At 37.1% G+C, this 25401-nt stretch overlaps 1 protein-coding gene across 1 annotated transcript; it reads right to left on the bottom strand.

The window, feature by feature from the left end:
* Positions 1–525: 525 nt before the first annotated feature.
* On the bottom strand, positions 526–25393 carry ABHD18 (abhydrolase domain containing 18). Its single transcript, XM_080390265.1, has 14 exons — positions 25275–25393; positions 22142–22279; positions 21203–21311; positions 17824–17908; positions 16655–16755; positions 14835–14913; positions 14651–14745; positions 13848–13865; positions 11453–11591; positions 9347–9436; positions 8506–8607; positions 6748–7126; positions 4515–4677; positions 526–3501 (listed from the first exon to the last, which is right to left on the bottom strand). Exons 3-14 carry the CDS (start codon positions 21292–21294, stop codon positions 3450–3452), a joined length of 1395 nt encoding a protein of 464 aa, XP_080246391.1. The 5' UTR covers positions 21295–21311; positions 22142–22279; positions 25275–25393; the 3' UTR covers positions 526–3449.
* Between the last annotated feature and the right edge of the window lie 8 nt (positions 25394–25401).

Below are 25401 nucleotides of genomic sequence, written 5' to 3'. Positions count from 1 at the left end.
AATTTATTGCATCTTGGTTGCTGGGTACAACCAGCAGGCTTCCACCAGAATAACTGCTCCAATTCCACAGAGTAAGCCGCAACAGTTTTCCAGGACTTTTTTTTTTTTTTTTTTTTTTTTTTTGCATATAAACATCAAGACTCAAAGATGCACCTGCTAGTAACATTTACAGCTATCTGTTCTAAGCAGCTTTTCAACTAGCATGTGACATTCCCATTCGTGTAACAAACTGCTGCAGACGAAGAAACAGCCGCCTCCTGACAGCGGCAATCCAAAACTCCTACCACCTTCCCACCTTGCAACCATTAACAGCAAGGGTGATTTTTTCCAGTTCCTCTTAGAGGTGTCCTACAATATGCTCTAAGTTTATTATGGCACAACACACCCTTGCTCGGAACACAGCAGCAAGCAGGAAGAAGTTGTACAGGATTTGGACCCTTTTAAAAGCAAAAGGGATTTTAAATGAGTTCAGGAAATTCTAGCACAATGAAGCCACTGAGAAGTACAACATTGGAACCACAATAGTATCTTAATGAGATGATACAAGTTTATTTTCTTTACTAGGTGCTGCATGTAGAAAAACATGAAAGCAGTATCACTTTTGTTATGTGAAGCTTTTATCTTGTGCTGTAGATTAACTACTCTTCTTGTGCTACAGTACTAGTAGGCATAACAAGGTTACAGGATGAGTGAGATGCACTTCGAATTTCCTCTTAGCAAGAAAGAAAAAACCCTCACACCTATTTTTTTAGGATTTTTATTGAAAAATATTAAAACCAGAAAATTATCAAGGCCAGTTTTACAATAAATTTAAGACATACTGAATGGCTTATCTGCTACTCAGATTTAGTGCAGGAACCTTATTCCAGTATTTTTCTTAAGCAATTACTGGATTAAAATCACATTCCCATTTAACATCAAAACAGATTATTAATAATGCTTTCATAGGATTTAACCTTAAAATCCAGTTTAAAAAGTCCATTTTCAAAGGTTAAAAACATTTACACAGCAGAATTCCCCCCTTCACAGACCAGCTAATAGCTTCCTGTGTCTGATAACTGGCAGAAATAGGCCACAGAGCTCAATTTTCCTTTTTATTATTCAAACCTGATAAATTTCTTAAATGCTTCTTACCAGGCTTTCCTATTTGGCAACATTACTTTAGTTACGTAGCAAAGTGTGATTTCTCCTTTTTTTCAGAGACCAGTCTTTCACTACTTATCCCAAAAGACACACTCGCAAATGGGAGTTACATTAGCATAAATCTGCTTCTGTGACTAGTATGCCCTTTTGGCAAGTTAAACCTTGTTAGTAATATCATCAGAACACTGACCTCAGGATGTCAAGTTCCCATCAGTTGTGTAATTCCTAGTATTGTGCGCTTTGAAAATATTTACTTTGGCATGTTATACTTTGTAGCTTAGAGAAGATGATTTTTTTTGTGCTTACTCTCAGCCTTACAAAATATCTTTTCTCTCTTCCATTTATTCATGCCCTTTCTCTCACCACCAGTTACCTCCCTTTCTCATAGCTGCAACAGAAACAGGACATAAAGCACACAAATACATTTAAAATGCGAGATCTTAAAAACGTTGGTGGACAGCAAACAATAGTCTTGTAAAACATTCTTAGATTATGAACGAGCTTGTAAAATACAAGTCCCATAAATCCTCCAGTATAGTATCCAAGCTTTCAATTTTAAATTTGTAAGCTTAGTTGTACTTGATTTCAAACTTTTATTCAGTGTTCTAATCTATTTCAATAAGCTAGTCACTCCACACTTGCTCCCAATATATATAAAACCAACACTGTCTAAAGAAATGCTGAAAAACCACTCAAAGGAAGCAATTTAACTTCCAGCAGAATGCATCTTACTTTGCACTTTCTGCAAAGTTGTACGTTGAATCATTTGGGTTACTACAAGTTGTTGCACTTTGGTTTTAACTGAACTTACCTGATTTTTAACCACGATTTCTTCCCAGTTACTAGTCCTATCTGCCAGACTAAAATTCAAGATAATATAGTTATATAAACTGAGTTTTGTTTGTTTCATACTCTGCCTATTAAAAACCATTACGATAATCATGGAGATCAATGAAATGCCTGACATGAAGGGTGCAGGAGTCACACATCCTGAGAAATGTCTGGATTTTTCTATTTTTTTTCTGTGTAACTCTGGTCATTACTGTACTTCAGCTTCTCTGCAAACCAGCTTTATGAGAACATTACAGGAGATTACCATAAAATAAGATGTGGACAGATACCACATAGAGCTGAGGCATGACAGCCTTTTATTCTACTGCAATTTGTTGGCTTTTTTGATCCCAAAAGAGGAAACAACAGACTTTGGATTTTCTTAAGTGTACCCATAATCCCAATTTTTTATTTCCCATCTAGTTAAAAAAAGTGTTGAGAAATAAGGAGCTAACCTTACTGTTCTAATAACCCTTAGTCTCACATACATTATTATTATTATTATACAGTGAAACTGTATTTTGCATATCAGCACTGAGTGCACTTTGAACAGGACCTCTGTTGAAATACTCCAAACAGGTCCTTATAGCACCATATAATCTGCTGCCGATTTAACTGCTTACAATCAGACTCTTTGTGCCACTGCTTCTAAAGAAAATTACATTTTTATTTCCCCTAGCATTCTAAAAAAAATCTAGAAGAAAAAGTTTGTTATCCAACTGAATGCATGTAAACAATTAATTACTAGACAATCCATTTTCACTTATTCCAATTTTGTGAAACTGATCAATTAATTGCTACCTGATTCTTCTGAAATGGCATGGTTTAATTCAGTGGCAGAAAAATCTCGCGGATGTGTTGAATGAAAAAGTCTTTCACTCTTCACTGAATTTTGAAAGCCTCTTTTTGCAAGATTTGATGCTGCCCCTTCTAGTATAGCTAATTTTCAATTAATAATAGAGAAAAATCAGTGAGAAACACAAGAGGCCGAGTGCTGGCAAAGCCACAGTGCAGCACAATAGGAATAGCAAGGGATGAGAAAGCAAGAGGAAACCCAGGTACCTGGAACAAACTAGAAACACACTAAATGCAGGAAAGCATCTTAGCCCTACAGCAAATTTTACATTCTTTCAATACTTAATTGGTCTGTTTTCAACTGATACACAATTAAGGATTTATTCAGAATTGAAGGAATACACAATGTGATTAAACATGAAGTACGTGAACCATTCATGCACTAACAAATGTTGCCAGCCATTGTTTTTTCACAGCTTTTTTCACTGAAGCAAGTGTGTCAGAATGGCATTTGGTTAAAATGAAAGTAATGCTGGTATTTTACCATTCTTGATAATTGTTACCTACAACAGTCAAACTCAGTGAGTCAAACTCAACGTTGCAAGAGGCTTGTTTTCCAAATATGAGTTCTAGTAAGTGGAAGTACAAATGAGATTGGTTTGAACACATTAAGAAGATCTTTAAACTGTGTATTTCTGAAGGAAGCGGTCAAATGCATCATAAATCGCTTGTCTAAAAGAAAAAAAAAAAGGTAATTTGTGTAATTTGGGAAAAGGCAGATATAACTGGCCTATTTTCATATATTTCAAAACATGTTTACAAAGCTATCATTGCAATTTCAAAACAGCACTCAATAAAAAAGTTGTATTAGTAGTCTTTCCTCCTTCACTTATTTCTAGGATCTCTCACTTCAACCCAGTAATATATCTATGTTTCAGGAACAACTGGGACTGTTTACCAACTTTAATACGACTGCAAATGTTAATGGATTAGGAGGTTTCTACGCAAACATGTCAAGAAATGGTCAGAGAGACATGCATAATTCGTAATTTTTGTGCAACTGTCACATAATAAGGGTGAAGTTTTAAACAGCAATGAGCTACTAGTTAGCATACCTTGAACCAGTATATTGCTATTTCTTTTTGTTGTTGCTCAAAGCTTCCAAAATGGGAAGCATGTAGAGTCTTACTAATTTCTTCCATTTTAAAATAAACAGCACAAGTATTTAACTTTTTAAAACTAAGGAATTGCATTTGTATAAGCGACTTCTATAACTGTCTTCAGAAAGTCAGTGCCTAGTATTACTAAGGCAAGAATTCATGCAAGTACTACTCCTTGGCAGTCAAGCTTGTATTCTGCTTTTCAATTGTGTGGGTTTTTTTAATCTCAGAAAATAAGATTTGCAAAAAGACAACAGCTGCACAATACAACATAAGCAGTCACTGCTTAAAAGAATATTTTTCTAGTGTCCAGTGAACAAGCTAACCAAAAACTTTTGTAGGAAAACAAGAATGAGAAGGATCATTCTCTTGCCATTGGCTTACTGAATGACCATACTGCACCTCATCTTTGCTCATAAAATGGAAATGTTGTTATTCTCTTTAAATGACTTCAGATCCAGCAACTTATTCATCAAAGCAGTATTTGGTAATTGTTGCCTTAGAGTAGTTACAGACTTGCTTTTAGAAGAAAAATCATGTATGTCGAAATTGCGGATTTAAGCTTTCAACTATTTTTTAACTTACCTGAAGAGCCCTTGTTTGAAGAGGTAGGCACTGACATGACCTCCATCCAGATACCTAATTTCACACCCAGGCCAGATTTCTTGAAGACTGCGCACCCCAGTCCGAGGAATATATGCATCCTCCTTAGCTTGTACAACTATGATCAAACTTGGGTCAACTGGAACTAAAGAAAAACAAAACTGAATTCGTCTAAGGTAAGAAAGAGAAACACATCAGCTGAAATTTCTGTTGTAAAAATGTTCTCTATTTCTAAAACAAGTTCAATTATTCTAAGCTTTGGTAAAATTATGTTTTCTGAAGTCTCCTGGCAGAATTTGTCTGGTTTTTGACATTACAGTACTGAGGCCATCAGTAGGGAAACAAACTAATCAATCCCTTTCCCTCCCTTAAAGCAGAAAGCTTCAAAAGTCTCTGAGGAACGATAGAATTGTCTTTCCTCTTATCAACAAAACTCTATAGGATTCAGGTCAGTTCTCTGAAATCTCTTTTTTCCAGTGAAAAGAACTAGGAGACATCTGAAATTCAGAGTAGAAGCTTTGTATAATTTTTTTTCCTCGAGTACCAGAAAAGACAACTTTTCATATGAGAGGTCAGACAAAGTGCAGTATCCATTCACTTTCTTTTCTGTTTCCTACATGTTTTAGTTACAACATAAAACGCCCAACATACTGTTATATGTATTTATTACTCATTACAAGAATTGCACCAACCAGATTACTAACAGGAACACCACCAAAATGATGCTGAACACAGAACAGTTCTCTCTTCACAAAGAATATAAGCGGTATGGTAAAGAGTGGCCAGCCAAGACGTTTGACAATGGGATGCCACAAATAATTTAGACCCTCTACTTTCATATATCCTAGGTCACGTAAAGAGGACATGTAATGCTAAGATAGATTCTAGCCTTCCATTCAATTTTCCATGAAATCTGAATGTTAGGCGGATTTTCTGAAGCTCCTCTCTAGACACACTCCAAGGATACCCTGGCAGAGGATACAATGTCTCCCAGAGCATGAAGAGACCTGGGAGACAAATGACACGAAGCGCTACATCGCTTTGACAAGTGCGTTAGGATCACAGATCCTCTTAAGTTTCAAGAAAGGTCAACACTTTAGCTAAGTGATACCTGTATAAGTGTCTAGAGAAACAAGAACAGCTGTAGTTAGAATAACTATTACAGACTTTTTTCTGTCTACTGAAATAACTTTTAAAGGTTTAAGGAAAACACTTCACTGGGATTTATCACGAAACCTCTCTGGCTAGATGATCTCGGACATCGCCCAAGTCAAGAAATCTATGCTATTATAGAAGTCTTTGTGTTGTTTTTTTTAAAAAAAACATTTAACAATGGAGTACTGAATGTCAGATTTAAAAATGAGGTGGCACAGGGTCTCAGTATCAAGAATGTTTTGACATTCAAAGACAACTCTTTCAGAAACCTGTCTGAAGTTAAAACACGTTCTAGGATGTGCTGAGTGCTCAGTGGGTACACGCTCAGTTGAACCATTTTGTCTGAATGGACTGCCACAAAAGCAATTCCAAGCCCCAACTAAAGCAAAACCCTTTCAATCAGCTCTAGGATGAAACCACTTGCATGGCCTGCAAGTGGGCCATTGAAAGGGATTTGTCCTAGAGGCCAAGAAACCCAGGTTCATCAGATTTAAGGCTCAGTGAGCTACAGCTCCCTCTATATGCTATACCTGTCTTGGGAAAGATTATATTCAGATTGCATCATTCCAGAAGGACCTCTGTGCACTTTTACTGGTCACACTTGTCTAAAAGAATCATTCAAGCTTGGTTCTCCGCTATGTAGTTATCAGATTTCCACTTTTTCTTTTATTAACTTGAATCTGTTTGAAAAACCTTATTAGCAGATAAATTAATCTAGCTATTAGATCACACCTAATCTAATTTTTTGTTCTTTTAAATAATACCAATTTGCACTAGCACATATCTGAAAATAGCCACAGCGAGGCACTGAAAAAATAAGCAAAGATACTGAAAGGCAAACTTTTAATTCACTTTATCATTAAGTGGCCATTAAGAAGAAACAGAAAAACAATTAGGAAATGGAGTGGTAAACAGACGCTGTTCAGTAACACTCAAGATATTTTCCTATTTCAGCTAAGGTGCCAGCAGGTTTACACAATGGAGGATGAAGAAAATACCTCTCCTTCCATCGTATTTTACTGTTTTCCAAACTGCACATTAAAAAAACATAAATACATACCTGAGAAGTTGGCTACATGTGTACATTCATCCATCACTCCTTTCATGAACCTTAAGGATTCTCTCTGTAAAGTGTCACTCTTTCTTCTTTTATTTATCCTGTGTCCTTGTGGGCTGGTTAAGTTTTTATTGCTATTGCTACTGGTTGAAAATGTTTGATTTATGCACTGCATTTTAGGAGCATCTTGCATTAAGAGTCTTTCTGATGAGGCACTTAGAGTACTTTTATTTGTGGCAAAGCTGTGAACAGCTTCTTTAGATACAGTCTGGTTTGAAGAATCAAGGTCAAACATTCTGGAAGTCACATCCACATCCTCCAGACTGTCCACACTGTCAGGGAAGTTTTTAACAAAGTCTTGCCCCATCTTGAAAGAATCCGTCTAAACAAAACAACAGGTAATTTACTAAGGGTTTCTCCTTTAAACCAGTTGATTAATCTTATCTTTAAGATCAACTCAATATTACAAGAAAAAAGAACAACAACAACAACAAAAAAAAAGATACAAAGGGCACTGCTCACAGTACTTCTTATTTTCAGCCGGCATGTCACTCAGTTAAATCCTGACCATCATTATCTCTTGACAATTTCATTCTACACTTCTGTCAGCTTAAAAAAAAAATGCAGAAAGTACTTATATATGATAGCTTATGATACAAACATTTGGTTTTGATTCTATATTAAACTCTGAATTTATAAGTGCAGTCATTTAAGTTTAAATTTCTGGGTACTAAACCTATGTGACCACATCTAATGTTATGTTTAGGACTGAAAAATCTAAATACGAAATGTCCCTAAATACTAGGAAGACATAAGCTGAACATCTTGAAATGTTTCTTCTTCTAATGATGTCTGCTCCATCAGTGTTCCTGGAGTGTATTTTACTTAAAAATGGCAAGTGTCTCAGAAACTATCTTCAGCCCAGCCCCTATTCTGTTGCAAGATATTTGAAAAAGGACAGTCACAAAGCAAAGAATCTTAGGAAAAAGTTATTTATCAGAATTGGCTAGAAGACAGTGTTGCGACATACAAGCAATTCTCAAAAAGTTATCATTCCAATCTAGAAGAGCAGTGAGGCATAGAAATTCCTCTTGGCACGAGTCTTTCAACCCTAGTCAAAAAAAGTCAAGAAGAAAGCAAAAAACATATGCAGACAATAAATTACATTTCATGAGGAGCAAGAATCTAATTATAAAAGCTCTAAATCCTGTTTATCCCAATTGCCTGTGCAGTAAATCTAAAGCTGAGGGAGGTCAAGCATCACACAAAGAAACAGAAATAGAAAGACCTTGCACTAAACAACTTAGAAAAGTTACAATGTTGCTACATATTAAAAACAGTCTACAGCATTGACTATTTGGAAGCAATTACTTCAAAAGGTAATAAATCATGTTTTAATACTTGATAATACACCAGGTTATCTGTTCTCCAGACTATAAAGCCAGTTACTGAGAAACACTATCTACAGTTTCAATGTTTTGATTAAATTAATCTTATGTTGCAGATCACACTAAGTGTGGTCACGGAAAAAAATATTTAGCAAGGGCTATACTTACACACATTACACCACCAAAATATCAGCTTCTTTTTTTCAGCAGGTTTTCCTTCAAAGATTACATTTATCAAAAGCATAAGGAAACAACAGGCAAACCTGTTTTAGCTAACAACTGGTTATTTATACTAGAAGTAAAATGAAGTTACATTATTTGTTAGATTTTCACATGTAAATATTAGCAAATAGGGAAAATAAACTATACTTACTCCACAGTATTCAAGCATTTTTATGATTTCTTCTTCATAAACAGTTTGTGTAAAATACTGTTTCTCCAGCTCCCTCCAGTTCACTGCCTTGCTCAACACACCCTGAGATTATAAACACAAGCATCCAGTACACAAGTAAAACCCACAGATCATTCTAAAATAACAATATACAGAGAAAATGGATCTGTTCCTCTTTGTGACCTGATTTTTCCAGTGGAATTCTGGCCAAGTTTCCTGATAACCCTTACAAATATTGTAATCAAAGCATAAGCACATATTATAAAGCTGGACATTGAAAACCACCTCCCTTTTAAAACCAAACTAAAAAATAAGGGGGGGGTGGTGGTGGTGGTGAAAAAGACAGAAACCAGACCCACTTCGGATTTGCACATATCTAGACTGGGCTAAACCAACGATGGTTGTCAAAGCCAGTCTATTCATTCACCTACCCCAGCAGCAGCAGCAGTGAAAACAGACACCCACCATGGTAGTAGCAGCATTATTATCCAACTATTTAAGCCAGGCTTTGAGCAGAAGAAAACATGTTTTCGTGGCTTGCTTCCTCACCTTCCCACACTCAGACCAGGACTCTGATCATTGTCCCACAAGCCAGCCCCAGTCCCCACACTGGTACAGGACCCGCTGAAGTAGCTGAAAGCTACCTTCCTTATCACCTGTTGTATCTCTGGAGCAGGAAGGGTGGGTTTTGCCACTAGTCACTAATAGAGGCTGAAAGGTGCTGAAATGCCCTAACTGAAAAGGTGAATGTGGCCAAGCCAAACCTTTTAAGTTCCACATCTAATTACATTCTAGTATATTAACAACAATATATTTTAATTACCGTAGTAAAGACTGCAGAAGCTGTTGACCAGGAAAGACACGGAACCAATGGCAATGGTTTAGGCCAGTTTGTCACTGCCAGTGAAGCCATCTACAATCAAAAGCATTTATTAGTTATTTTAATACTGAAATCACAAAATGGTAAAAAGAACTCTCTTATCTTCAATTTAATTGTTTATACAGTATCAACCAAATACACAGTGTCAAAGTAGTTAAGGACTGTGGCAGTTGGATATACTTTCACCTATTCAGAAGATACAGCCTATTCTTCAGTGATTTCCCTAACAATAAACATTGTTGTGGATAAGGCTAAATTTCAAGACTGAATTTTTGTTTTAAGAATTCCCAATGGCATATTTATTCTGACTTTTAGTTGTTTAAAACTATGAAAACTACCTATAAAGCCTTTTCATCAAGCTCTTGCAAGCTTATTCCAAGGCAAAATGGAAGTCTCCCGTCTAAGAGAACTATTTAAAATGCCATACTTTTAAAATTTGTATACTGGAAACAAAATATGGAGAAGTAATTCAGCATGTTAAGTAGATTCTTTTTCTGTCCTGTAAAGTTTAAGTTAGTACTTTTACATCAGTTCCCAGAACACATTTTTATGAATATTTTGTTTGTCCCAGAAACGTATATAAGTTTCCTACATGGTATGTTCTTGACATGTTTTATTTTATTGCTCTAAACTGAACAACAGTGTAACCCCCTTAATATATAATACCCCATGTCTGTGCCATATGATTTCATAAATTGATTTATATAACTAAGCTATAATTCTATTGTAATTATTTTTTTAAATAAAAAGTTAGAACACCATCACATATCTATGTTCTGATAGCCAGAAAGTCTGACTTCTTTCTTTTTATTTCCAGCTCTCCCCATCAATTGAACTGAATTTGTGCCACCTACCTTCTGTTGCAAAACACATTCTACAGATGATCAACATAAAATACAATTTATTTCCCTGGTTTTAAATTGTACCAGAAGTCCTGTAAGTCAGGACCAGTCAAACACTGTATGTTCCAGACTACGAAAAAAATTTTCAAAGGAGTTTCCAAACACACTCTCAGATCTTGCCTCCTTCTATACCCATGCTGCATATGGTCATTGGTACCGGATACAGCACTCCATTATTCCTAAAGCATTTGCACAGCATTTGAAGTGTCCTGCAGGGTTAGCGGGGCACGTAACTGTTTGAGAATTCCAATCCAACTTACAGATATAAGACAGGGAAGACGTGTTTAACAAAAAAGCTGTTGTTGCAGCAAGGTGATATTTATGTAAACCAAAGGTGATTAGTACATTTACAACAGTAAGAGTTATAAAAATGTGCTTTGGGGGAAAATTACTTTCCTTTCAGTAGACACTACAATTACCAACATTATTTATTTAGCTCCTAACAACAAACAAACAAGGATCAGCAAAACAGAGGCATGCTGTTTTAATAAGCTTTGTAACTACGTCTCACAGGCCAATGATTATCTGTAGAGATATAAACAGTAATATTTTAACTGTGTATTAGTCTTTCAAGCATCATACTAATACCCTGCTGTTTTAGTTTGAATATGCACAGTGTCATACACAAAACGTTATCCACCTCAGCCACAGAAATCTCCTCTGATCAATACCAATGATTGGGGAAAAAAAGATGAGCAGAGAACAGAACTGACACCAAAAGTCACCTCAACTGCAACACACCTACAAAGAAGAGACATTTCACACAACCCATTCAAACACACACATTTAAGGCGAGAAGAATGGAGTTAAAAAGGGAGAACTAGCAATTGATCAGTACAGATCTTATTTCAGAAAACATTCCCACTCCATAGAAAAAACCATAATTATGTGAGAAGCTTATATTCTTATTAAGCCTGTCAGGAGATGGCTGACAAAGGGCTCTATGATCTGTCAGTACTTACTGAGGATTTTACTAATTCAGCACCACAGAAAGTAAGAATTGCCAACAATTTGTTTCTTATGACTGTAAATGTTTATTTTAAATTACTTTTGAGAGGAACACTATAAAACAAATTCTTTCTGTATGCTAAATGATCAAACGAGAAGTTAAAACAAAAATTACTGAACAGGAAATATAAAAGCTTACATGTCCTCCCATGGATATTCCAGTCATCCCTAGCGGTCCATAGCCTTCTCTCTCTAGCCAGTGCAAAAGAGCTGCCGATTCTAGAACAAGAGCTCCTCCCATCACAAACAGGTCCGAGACATTTTTTAAACATGACCGTCTTTTTGTCCCCAGAAAAGGAAAATATAGGATTTATTTTCTAAGATTAAATTTTTACAGTTCTCATCATTCTATACATACTTTTATACAAAGCCTGATACAATCCCAGAGAATTTTGGAGCTGAACTCCTGTTGATGCAACAGGAGAAAAAGCAAGTCCAGATTCTCTGGCACTTGTACTTCTTCATCTAAATAAGGATGAGAAATAGACACCTGCTAAGCTTCTAATGTAATATCACTGACAGCTTGGTCTTCTAGCAACAGATATTACCAACATCAGAATCTCATTAGCAGTAATCTTCTACCCTGTAAGGTCATAACGGACCTTTTAGAAATAGAATCAAAGTAATACAGTCCTAGATATACACTATCTCATCTGCAGAAACAGTTCTTTTTTTTTTTTGTCTTGTTTACCTGTTTTACATCATTGAAAAATTGCACACAACATTTGAAGAGCAATCAGTATGTCAGCTTTGGAAGCACTCATCAGTGTCACTGTAAGACTGAAATTGCAAAGTGGGAAGTTTGTCACGGTACTGAGAAATTCATGTAGTGTACTGCAAAGCATTAAAACAGAAGAAACAAAAAAATGTAGAAAGCTATTCAGCTCAACCGTAAGAGGGACTCTAGAAAATGGGAAAAAATGTATTTTACAAAGCAATTGATACACCTCTAGTCTGGGGAGCGGACTGTGTATTTTCAGTAACACGCAGTCAGGTTACAAAAGGCTACGGGCCTCTTCTGCCAGCGTACAATCACATTTGAGACACTCTGAAGCACAAGGACAAAGCTTACTGTGCAAGTCACGGAGAAATGAACATAGCTGCTGCAGACCAGTATTTATAGGCTAATGTAATTCTTTCCTACAGCTTTGTTATGATATTCCTCAGCCCTGTCCAGCTGCTATATTTATTAAACACTGTTACTTGTATATTAACAAAAACCACTGCTGCTGCTTTGTAACCTCGTATTGAAGAGTGACAATTGCTTCACTGTTGGGAGTATTAGACTGAGCACTCTCTTTAAAAGAATCCTTCTATAAATCATGCATGTACTAAGCTGTCAAGCTAGAGAACTGAGGATGGAGTTAGAAATATCCTCGCCAAAATATTTAAGTTATTCTTCCGCATCAGATCCTCAATAGCTGGAAAAAGAAACCACCAATGGATGTATTCCAGCACACACTCTCTCCTGTCACTTCCTATCTCACACTTCTAAATGCCGTAATATTTTTTAAGCAGTTTCTCTGTCAAAAAAGCAATTCTTAGTTGAGAAATGTAATTTGCTTTCTTTAAAAATGTGGTTCTTATGCCAAAATAAATAAAATTCTGCATCTGCTTTGGAAAAAACCTAGAAACTATTTTTTAATTAAAACTTTCTCCTTTGAATTATTTTTTAAAATGTTTCGATTTCCTAAATCCAAATGCTGAAATTGAAATAAAATCTACAAAATCTAAAATGCTGTAGTGTGAGATGGTGCTCCTGGTCAAGTCTTAATAGAATGGACAGGTTTAAAATTAAATCGCTTTCTATGCATCTTCTACTCATGTTAAATGTCCAAGTCAGGATTAAAAAGGATTAGAAACACCAACTCATATTTGGATCTTAAATATTGGTAGACTAAACCCACAGCTTTGCCTCAGACACATATCCTGGTGAATTCTGTTAATACTCCAATGGTTCAGAAAATGCAAAAAGCAAAAAACCAGGACCATTTAACTAAGCTTCTAAATTCCCATTTAACAAACTGAGGGAGCAAGTTCTGTAAAATATTGAATATTGCATAGTTTCCACTGACTAACAAACAAGCAACATCAGATTTATTTACATGTCTGATTGTAAATCCTTAAAATATCTCAAAAAAGAAAAGTCTTAGCAATTACAGCAGGGAAATATGCTGCCTCACCAAAGATTATTCACAGTTGATTGACATATAATTGCAGCATTTGTACACGCACAGTTGTGAATCAGGAAATTAACTGGTGCTTGCATTCACACAACTTGCTGAAATCTTGCTCTATACTACAAGTTCGTCTTGTGCAAATTTCCTGATCACTGTGATCTCTTAACAAAAAATATCAAAACCATCTAGCAAAGGGTAGACAATTTCACATTAAAAGGTTACAAGTGGTCCATGTTGGGGACTTTTTTTTTCTTAATAAACCATCAAAGTTCATACTACTTTGAGCTTCTTGGAAAAAAAAAAAAGGTGGTAATTCAAAAAGACAGTTTCCATGAATGTAACAGTAATACTTACAATTGATCCTTAGGTTTTCTACAGCCATGTAGAAGACTCAAGTTAAAGAAAGTAAAATATTTCTATATAAAAACTGACAATCAAACAAAAAATAAAATAAATCACATACATAAATAACATGGATTCATTATAATTTGGAACTTAAATTCTAAATGTTTAACTGGAACTACATCAAGTTAAATGTAGTTTGATGATGCAGTTTGCAACAGAAGATTTTACTTTTGTCAGGTATGTGGGCAGGAAAAAGGTGTAACCAGAGAACCTATTCAATAAAACAGAGTAACAGTGTCATAGAAGTTACTGATGAGTTGATGACTAGACAGAACTTAACTTTTTTTAAGAGATAAATCTTAAACAGTAGCAGTAAATTTCTCACAAGTACCTAAGGTACTGAAGAGCTGTATTTGAGAAGGGAAGGCAGGAGAGGCAACTTTCTTTTCTGTCATTAATACATCCAGAAGTCATACAGGATGATACAGAATGAATGCAGTTTCCACGCTGTCATGGCTAAAGGCATGATATCAGTACTTTGATCAGTAAACAGATTCATATCAGAACTTTTACTCTAATGACTACAGTAAGAAGTTGTAAAAGACATTTTCAAAAAAACCAAAAAGCAATACTCGGTGTAAAAGTAGCCTACTATATTAATGGTGTTCCACACTGTGTTTCTTGCAATGGTCATACTTTGCTTCTATCTACTGAAAAGTCCATGGGAAATCAATCCATAAACTAGATACTATACCAGTGTGACGAGTCTTTTACCTTTTGGAGAGAACATTAAGAATAAATATGCTTTCCACAAAAGGATATAATAAGGATTTTCTAGCAATAGAGATGCCATACAGGCTTCTTTAATCATTGGGCGTGCCATTAATGTGCGTCTCCTCCAGAAGTGCTAAAGATAAGACGTACAAACATATATTAAGATAAAATCTGATTATTTAATTTCTCAATAACAATGCATTTTACATTTTACATACTTACATGATCTCCAGTGCCTGCTAAATGAATGCACACAGGTCTGTGCTTGCTATTCCATCTTCTGGGTATAATGAACTGAAATCTGTGAGAAACAAACACCTATTGTAGCAAAGTATATCTATTTACATGCTGTGCAAGATAAATTAATCCAAACAAACAAAAGAAACAAAAAAGAAAAAGACAGAAGAAAGTATTTTTATAACCCATGCAGCAAACTGCCAGCGACTCAGCAGTATCATTTTTCATAAACACATCCAGCAAAGAAAGGAATCCGAAAGCAGAAGAGAATAAATGTCAAACAAGAAAAGGAGCCAAGCTTAAAGATCATGTTCCTAAAAAAGACCACTACCTCATCATCACAATTTAAATTTTGCAGAGTGGAGAAATGGAACTTCAGATGAAGAGCAGCCTAAAAAAGTATAACTAGCTCTCCTAGGCAGATTGCTATTTTTTTCCTGAGGACACAACAGCTGAAATTGAACATTAAAGATAAGTAATATATTTAAATTAAGAAAAAACATCAAAACCCCAACATACAAACCATGAAACTATTCTATACACCCAACATCAATCACTTAGTATCTTTTGCTGCTACTCAAGTTATTTACAGGCTAACTACTGGGGAAAAAACCCAAACCCAAACTTCTGAGCCACTGGTATTTTCCCCACAAGATGGAGCACTGTTACATACAACAGTGTTACACTTTGGAAAAAAATATTCACACAATGCACAACTAACTTAAGAGACATTTGTAGAGCATTTCAAAACTGTAACAATACTGTCCAATACAGCAATTAGCATAACTTGACTACAAATTGTAAGAGAACATAGATAAGGAAACAACCAGTATACTGTATTTTCCACTATGGGACTATATAGTCCAATAATGTTAAGCAACAGTTTCTTTCTGTAACCAACGGAGAGGTGGAAAAAAGTTGATATTTTGACTAACAAACTTTTTCTGACATTCTTTAGTTTTACATGTTTAAGTACACATAAAACCACCAACCAGTAATATTGATAAAATTGACAATACCAGTATCAACCTGAGCTGACAAAATGTTTAAGTTATTAAACAAAGCTTGGGAAACCAATTCCATCATGAAAGTTTAGCTCAAAATTATAAGCAAAAAGAAATTATGCTCCCTTTCCAAACCCATCCCTCAACTGCAAAGCAGTATTAGTGTAAAACCAGCAAAAATGTCATTAGGTATCATCCAGCTTTCTGCAAGGATGCTTTTTTTTTTTTGGCTTGCCAAGTAAGAAAGGCACCAGATTCTCCTGCTACAATTAAATGAACTTACTGCTTCAGTACACATGCAATTTTTTTGTATGCAATGTAAATGGAAAGCTGGAATGATTCTTTCAAATACCATGTAACACGCTGCTTTCATGTAAACAGCTTTTCCTGCTATATGTAAAAGAAACAACTACTGTCCTGGCTATAGTATCCTTCATTTCCAGCATGCTGCTCATTTCGGAAAAAATAAACAGTTTAAAAAAAAACCCCAGGGTATTCCATAGCTTTATGCAATATGATTTCTACACTAAAAAAAAAAAAAAAAAAAAGCCCCCTAGCAAAGAACATACTTTGCTAGGGGGCTTCTTATTTTATTATTATTTATACACACATTAAACTATCATGAGTAAGATTAATTTTCACTTTTGAGGTCAAAATCTATTTAAAACATTAGTACAAAAACCAGTTTGAAATATTTTATATTGTATTACAATAAAATAGCTTCACAATAAAACTACTTACAGACCATTGTTTCTCTGCAATGCTAGTTTCAGAAAGGACATACCACTTGTTTTTTCTTACCTTGCTACAAGAGATTCGACTGGCAGGATACCTGGGACATAATGAGCCAATGGGGAAATGAAGTGCCCCTCAAGGATTTTACAGTCAGATTGCTCCTCAACCTATAGAGAGAATAGGATTAAAGCAGTATGTTTCATATCAGTGTTTAACTTGCTCTGAAAATTAATCTCTTAAAGTACAAGGATTTGTTACAGGATAAAAATGTACTTTAAAAACCCCAAAGCTGAGATCTTTTTTCAAATATAGGAACACACAGTCAACACAATCAACACAGTTGTGTCAAACTCTGCTTTTATTAAATGACCTATTGAAGGAATCAAGGAATAAAGTGTAATGCTGTCCCATTTCAAATAACTTCCATAACACATACTAAGTTTCAAGCATTTTTTGAGTCTCAAGATCTGACATCCCACCTCCACGACTCTTGTACTACTGGGGGAAAAAAAAACACCAGTATTTGTAGAGCCACTGCTTTCATCTTTCAGTTTCCTTCTGTTCTCTACTAGAAGCCAATGGGACTGCTCATTTTCCCATCCCTTCCAACCTGTTTCACATTTTTGCCTCTGCCTCTTAATTCTATCCACAGCAGCTCAAAAACAAGCAAAGAAACCAAAAAAGCCCCAGGAAACTATGTACTTAGCTTGCCACAGCATTGACCACCAATGCATTTATTTGACTTCAGAACCACTCTTTATTTCTGCTCCTCTGTTCACACTTTCTAGATTGAAAAGTCCTCAGGGCAATGATCACTTTATCTGCACGCCTCACACGTGGAAGCTCAGGGCTTCCTTTTTCCAATCAAGAGCATTTGAAAACTCACACTACTTAGATCTCTTTTGCCTCTACAGACTCACTTCCTCTTCCCACCCAGATCAATTGCAATGTCCTTTTCTTGATACAGAACAACTGAGAACACGAGTGAAGTCAGTTAATGTCAGTAAAATCTAACTAAATGTTGTCAGGTGCATTCACCACCCTATCTCTATGTACTCCCTAACCCAAGTTCCCAGTTGCCAATCCCAGCAGCAAGTCATGCTGTGACAACATCACATGACATCAAGATTGAATTTTTCTATCTTATAAAAGCAGCCTCCTAAGTTGATTTCACCTTTATATACCATCAGGAAAATAAACATAGTTGAAATGCATCATCTCTTGCTTTTAAGTACCTTGTCAATGAAAACTGGGTAATCTTTTGAAACCAGCGTCTGGCATTTTTCCCTGTTTCCAATAATCTTTCTGAATTCAAATATTCTGTTGAAAGGAAACAAGTAGAGAAGATTCAACTTTTAATCTAAAAAAAAAGAGAAGATAAATGTGTGTGTGTGTATATATATATATATATATATATAAAAACATTCAGGAGCTAAAGTAAGCCACAAAGAAAATAAAAGTTATGAAAGCAGCTTTGCATTTACAGATTAATCAGACTACCATACGTTAGGTATATAAGAATGCTTTTAAGTTAAAACATAAAAAAATGCTAGGTACGCTGCTTGCAGTTGCACAGCTCTTAAATAATATTTTACACCTGATATATTGAAAACGTCTATCATTTTTCGGGGCCAAATTAAGTTACAGCAACCTCCTACACTTGCACATCCTTGTAGCTACATTGGGGCAATACAGACTGAATGGGTGAAAAACAGGTTGGACCACCAACATCAAAATGTAGTTGCCCATGATCTCAAGTCTAGCTGGAAACAAGTTAACAGCAGCACCTAAGGATGTTTATGAATGACAAAAGCCAGAGGGTGAGGTTGATACCTAGAAGGTAAGGCTACCATTCAGAGCAACCAGGATAAAATGGGAGGAACAGGTCAATAAACATCCTAAAACTGAATAATAAAACTGCAAAATCTTGCACCTAGGATGCAACAGCCCCATGCAATAATACCAGGCTGGGAACTTCCCAGCTAGGTAGCAGCTCTGCAGGAAAAGACATGGGGTTTCTGGCAGACAGCAAAAAGAACACAAACTCACAACACATCCTTGCAGCTAGGAAAACCAATAGCATACCTTCTCCATTTAGCAAGAGGGCAGCCAAAAGGGCAGGGTAACGGGGTTTGCATTGCTGGAACGGAAGGCTAAGGGGCAAATCTAGTTGCCGCTTTTGCTACTTCAAAGGGCTGCAAAGTCTTACAGAGAAAATGAAACAAGACTCTTCACAGAGGTATACAGCCAGAGGACAAGAGGCAATGGTTACATGTTGCAACATAAGAAATTCCTACTGGAACACAGTGGAGATTTTTTTCAGAGTGGTAACAGTTAAGCATTAGAAAAGATTGCCCAGAGAAACTAGGAATAATCTCCATCCTCCAGGGACTTTCAAAACTCAAATGAATGAGGTGTCAAGTGACTTGACTCAACTAAGTGAGCTGTGGTTTGAATAAGCATCTGGGCTAGGTGTCCCCAAGATGGCCCTCTCAACCTTAAATACTCTATGCTAAGAATATCTTGCTCATTCTTATGGTTGTAAACACACACGAGGTTACCTGACCAACTAAAACAGCAAGATGTGGGTGGAAAGTACAGAACAACAGTATAACAGGAATGACGTGTTCACCTTCCCAACACCAGCGAAAACCAAACCACAGACAGAAAGAAAATCAGTTTACCACAGCAACAAAACCAGCTCTAATACATAGTCTCTGCTTTTCTTATACAGAACAGTTAAGTCTATTAAGTATGAGAAAATAAGGGTAAAATTATTAGATGTGAGCATGGAGGGTAAGCTAAATGAAGAGGTGTTTTGCTTGACACAATCCTCTAAAAATACTGATTTATGTATTTAATCTGTAGTTAGGAGGATACTGAATGCTAAATCTTGCACGTGTTGAGGAATTTCAGCTCTTGCTAATGAGTTGAGTGTAAAGCTTTACAATATTAACAGTCATCACATGAAGAGTATGTACGTAAAACTTCAGATTACATCTAGGCAGGTAGTCTGTAATATCAGTCAATGCTAGATAAGAAATTTCATAATTCCTTCTAATAGAGCATCACAGTCATCAGTTTAAAAAAAAAAAAAAAAAGATGCTGACACTGTTTCTGGCAGCACAACAGGGCACACATACTAGGGAGCGGTACTGCCTCCTCTCACTCGCCAATGTGAGGAATCGGTGGGAGGTGAGGTTCTTCCTTTGTCATCCAGGTGAAGCCAGGCTGCTGGGGAACAGCTCATCTTCTTCCCATTGAGGGGCAATACATGTAACAAATCCTCCCTTCCACTTTTCAGACCAGCAGGCCCACAAGCCTGCCTCACGTCTCCCCCATAGCTTTTGATGTCACGTGAGAGGTTTTAGGTTTCCCCCCCTCTATGAAAAAGGACGAGCCACAGCCAATACCATTACTACTACCAGCAATGCTTCTTTGTTGCCATTTGACATTAGCACAATTACCCTTATAGACCCCATGTAAGAGAAAAGCCTTGCCTAGTATTGCAAAAACAGTAGAATTAGTCCGAGGTTCCCCCATACAGACAGCAATTGCACTGGGGTCAGGAGGGGATAGGGCAGTGAAAGTTCATCATGTCTCACCAAGAACCTAAAAGTTTTTTAGAAAGTGTTTTGGTAACGTTAAGATGTCCCCTATCAGATACACATGTGTAGCAAAATACAGAAATGCTGCAATCAAAACAAACCCGACATTTTTTACTTACTCCAAGAGAAGTAAACTAAACATTTTAGAAATTCAACATTCTAATATGGCAGGAAAGCCTGCTACTTAAGAGAAAAAACCAACTGAAGACAGACATACAAAGCAATCCAAGTGCCATTTTAAGATGAGATGTTTCACTTGGACTTAAACAAAAAAACAACAGCCCCCCCAGAACTGCACTGCTATCCAGAGTGAATAAAATTTTATTTGTTTTTTCCTTAAAATGTCTTTATTGATTTTCAAATACCTAAGAAATAGCTTATTAAATGCAGACTTATAATTTCCTATTTAAATATTACATGATACAGAAGATATATATTCAGTTATTTTTAAAAATTAAGAAATTTAAGTGCTTATCTCCAGGTGTTACTCTTAATAATAAATAATAATCAGCAAATACTTGAAAATTAAGAGGTACTTCCATTTTTTCTTATTTTCAAGATATCTAAATTGGGCTATGAAGACCTTCTGATTACATCTTACACTTTTAAAGGTCACTATTATTAAGAAGTTACAGAAAGCTAGCAAAATCCTCTGATGTTCAACGTAACAATTTCTCTGCAAAAACTCAGCAAGTTTTGATTTTAGAAAACACTTTCAGAGATGTTGCTTGAAGTATGTTATCATATATGCAGAAATTAAAAATGTAATTGGACATATATACATTCTCTCAAGAACAGCCTCTTTAAACACAAACATTTAGCAAATCCCTTTTTGACTTCTTTTAAATCCATTTCCTCCCTTGGCATGAAAACACATGATTTCCTGAACAAAACAAAGTTTAACACTTTGGGTTTTTTTAAATACAGGACAATAACAATTGTTGGTACTTCAAGTGTTGAATTTTTCTTTTACTATAAAATACTGTTTATGCTGTTAACAAGTCACCTTTTCAGATCCTCTGGCTTTCCCCATCCTCTGATGAAAAGTTTAGTGAGGAGAAGCTTTCTGTATAAGACGTCTAATTTACTTACACCCATTAGCAGCAAACTGGCATCTAGAAAAAAGAACAAGCAGAAACAAGGCAGTTAAAAGCGGTTAATTTGAGTGGCAAATTCATTGGCTTGTAACACATAGTAGCTTCTTATTCTGGTACCTGTAGTAATGAAAAGCCAAAGCGTTTTATTCCAAGGTAGTTAACCTTGACATTCAGATCAATACTTTAAATATTAAACAAAATACAAAGGCAGTTAATACAAACTCTAGCTTTTTTAGGAAAATGCAATTTAGAAGTAGGAATTTGATGTGCTTAATATAACTAGGAATTTATTACATAATTGATCACAAGCCAACCAAAAAGGCACATAAAGTCACAGAACTACATCTTCAGCCAGTCCTAACTGTATTTTACTTGAACCAATAAAACCAAGAGTGGCATTGATACCTGCCTTATCAATATAGCTGTGACAGCAACTTTTCAATCCACATGGGCTTTCATAAACACATTTCAGAATGGAAGCTTGAAACAGTATTTGTTTTTCAACTACTATAAGGCTAGATCCCTAGCTACATACTTATTCATTTATAAAAAAGAAAAAAACATAGCTCTAGTCACTGATGCAGAGAAAGTTTAGTTTTGTAAACTTCTCTTCATTGGTGTCTCAAACATATATCCTAACCCTTATTTTATCCATTCTTTTCCAATTTTTGACAACTGATTTCTTACAGTTTTGAAAATGATGCTCCCACACCCTTCAGGGAAGAAATCACACTGTCAAAATCCTTACTAGTATCATTTCTCTTTCAGCAAATACACTAGCTCAAATATAGCTAATAGCAATAAATACTATTAGTATAAATAAGTATTATTTTCAAAGCTATACTTACTGAAGTGAACAGGTAGCCACTATTGTGCTCTACTGATGAGGAAGTGGGGCGGGGGGAAAGATAGCTCAAACCTGTTTTTTTGGGCAGCAGGATACAGGTTATTCAATTAAAAAAAGGAATTCCAGGATCCGCATACACCTAAGAAAACAACAGATTTAACAATCAAAGACTTGGTTAGTAAATTACCTACAAGTATTTTCTAGTATCTCCAGATCCTTCCATACCAAATGGACTAAATAACTTCTTCATACTCTAAACCAGTGTAATTTAATTCACATAGTTTTGTGTTTTTCACTTTTAATCCAAAGTTCATCTATTCTGCCACGTTCATTCTTAAAATAAACTTGTCTCAATATAGCAAGTTAAAATTGTGGTCAGATTAATAAATACATTCCTTTGCTCTTCTAAAAAGCCAACACTTAAAGCATTTTTCTTTTTTTTTTTTCCCCTGTATATTCTTAACACCTACAGTAAGTTACTATCAAAACAGAAATTACAGACAACTTAAGGTACTTGAATACCTTAAGTACAAGCATCCTAGAAAGCCAAAATGGTTCTACGTCCAGTCATTACAGGGCAGAAATAAATACCTGAAATCACCAGAGAGTCAAAAGCAGGGACCCTCTATTTTAACACCGTAGAAAGTGTTACATTTCTACTCCACCAGTCCCAAACAGCTGATTGCGCAATCTTATTATTCTGATCCATATTTGCTTGGTCTAATAGAATCACAGCCCCAGTGCAATCTTTTTCCTTGCCCACTCTGGAGATGGCCATTGACCCCATGTGCTGCTGGGGAGTCAGACGGGAAATGTTTGCCAGCCTCTGCAAGGTCCCTCTTCTACTTTTTGAAGCAGGGGGACAGCTCAGCATTTTCCCGGTGCTAGAAGAGAACTGGGTGGTGGAGACAGAGACAGCAATACAGAGTGGATGCTATGGTGCTGGGAAGACAGTTCAGAGGGAGGACACACAACACTGTTATCTGTGCTGTCAAAAATATACTAAAACTAGGTTTGCAGTTCTATTACTGCTCACCAGTAATTGTAAAAAGAAATTTTAATGAATGTTTTGACACTTAACAAAGCAGCCTTGTGTGTTTTGTTTGTTTGTTGTGTTTTTTTTTTAATGCTCTCCAAAATAAAAGCCAAATAAGAGAGAAAATATGAAGATGTTGATTTTGCTGCAAGTTCAAAGGCTGGCCCGATGAGCTCGCTCTGTTGCACAAAGAATGCCAAGTTTCTAGACAAGTACATTATATTTAAATGCAACATTGATTGAGGTCAAAGAGTTGTCTCATTCTGTATTCTATTTCATTGACTGAATAAAGACTCTAAAGTAATTCAGGATATTTCAATTAATCTGATTCAAGATTAAATCGCAACTGGAAAGAGTACAGGAAACACTAAAAAATATTCCAAGTACATGAAGTATGTCATATACAACTTCAGAAATATTACTGAGGTAAAATAGGGCTCATCCTCCCATTTTGTTTACCTTAGTAACAAAAGGGTAGGACATGCTTTAGTCACCGCACATCAACGTCTACATGGAAAGACAATTACAGATACTTTCACTGTCAGAAAAGGCAAATCCAACTGTTGGAGGCGGAAGTTCTCTAACTTCATAGCAGAGCTACAGAGTGTATTTTAGTAGCGAGTGCTTGAACTTGAGAAAAGAATCAGCAGAGCTTGTTTTGGAATGCAACTGGATTTCCACCACTTGATACCATATACATCACGTCATGAATTCCTTTGTAAGACAGATCAGCTAGAAGTCATGACATGATAAAGATGGTGCATAGTTGTGTAGCCCAAGAAACAGTACCTGTGTTATGAATATGTAATGAGTATATTTGCTAACACGGTAAGCTCTACATAGTTTAAGTTGTGAATGTAAATTGTAACAGATCAAAGGCACATAAAGAAGCGATACACACACACACACACAAAAAAAATACTCCCACATTTTAAAATAGTATTTTCCAGAGAAGAAGACAAGGAAACCTACAGGTAAATAATAATCAGATAAATAAATACTCTTGCTCTAGGAAGAGTGGGTTTTTTTGCTTCTAGAACCCTCATACTGCATAGTAACTATAAATTTTTGGTATGTACAATTATTTCATAGAAACAGACACAAAAATTAATCCAAAAGCCAACACATAAACGGTCAGCTAGTCCCTTTTTGCCAGTGCATGCAGCTTCAGTTACAAGAAAAACACCACAGGGAAGTTCATAAAGACTTTATTATAGGCCCAGACCACTTTTCCTATACATGAATAAGAAACTGCTCCCACCAAGAAGTCAACCTGAAAAAGCCAAGAAGGTATATCTATTTTAGAAAACTAAGTCCTTAACTTCCTTGCCCTATTACCTTTGGGGGAGAGGGGATGGGAATAATAAAAAAACTCTTCCAATTAATGTCGGGTCATGCTTTTTTTTTCCCTCTTTCCCTCCAATAAGTGGCAGCTTTTAGAAAAAAACCGAAATCACAAAGAAGTCACGGCGACAAGCCAAAAACAAGCCCCACAACAGCCTCACACAGCGCACGGAGGAGCCTGCGGATAAACAAAGGGGCCTAAGCCAGCAGCGTTCCACGGGCCGCCGAGCGGCTGCCCGCCCGCCCGGCACTGGGCTATCGGCGGCTGGGCGGCCCGACCCCGGCACCGACCGGTCCAAAGCGCAGGGCCGGACAGACCGCGCCTGGCCCCGCCTGGCCGGCAGGTGGAAACCCCCTCCCTCAGGCACCGAGCCCTCGGCCCGCCCCCAGCGGCACACGGGCGCTCCCCGGGCGGCCGCGGGAAGGCGGGAGGCGCCCGACGGCCCGTTAACGCCCCGAGGCGCGGCGGGGACAGGGACGCCCGCGCCCCCTCAGCGCCCCGGACACCGAGACCACCGAGACCACCGCCCCCTCCTCCCGCCCCAGGACGGGGGCCGGTAGCCCGCCGCGGGGCCAGGCCGCCTCAGCTGGCAGCGATGTGCCCGCAGCGCCCCTCGGGGCTGGGCACAGCCGTGAGGGAAAAGCCCCAGTGGGGCACGGCTCATCCGCACCTGAGAGCCGCACGGAGACCAACCGCCGCTCCCCGGACGGGCGGGCAGCCCCCCTTCCCGTCCCCCCCGCGAAGGTCACTCACCCGACGGCCGGGCACTGCCGGTGCTGGGGCACCACATGGACGGGCGGGGGGCAGGAGGGGGAGGAGGACGAGGAGGGGGAGGGCGGGGCCGGCCTCACGCGCGGGCGGGCGCACGTACGCACGCAGG

The sequence above is a fragment of the Falco punctatus genome, assembly GCF_963210335.1.
Source record: "Falco punctatus genome assembly, chromosome: 1".
Taxonomy (NCBI): Eukaryota; Metazoa; Chordata; class Aves; order Falconiformes; family Falconidae; genus Falco; species Falco punctatus.
Note: the sequence above shows the minus strand (reverse complement) of the source record. Positions and strands in the feature narration are given on the sequence as shown.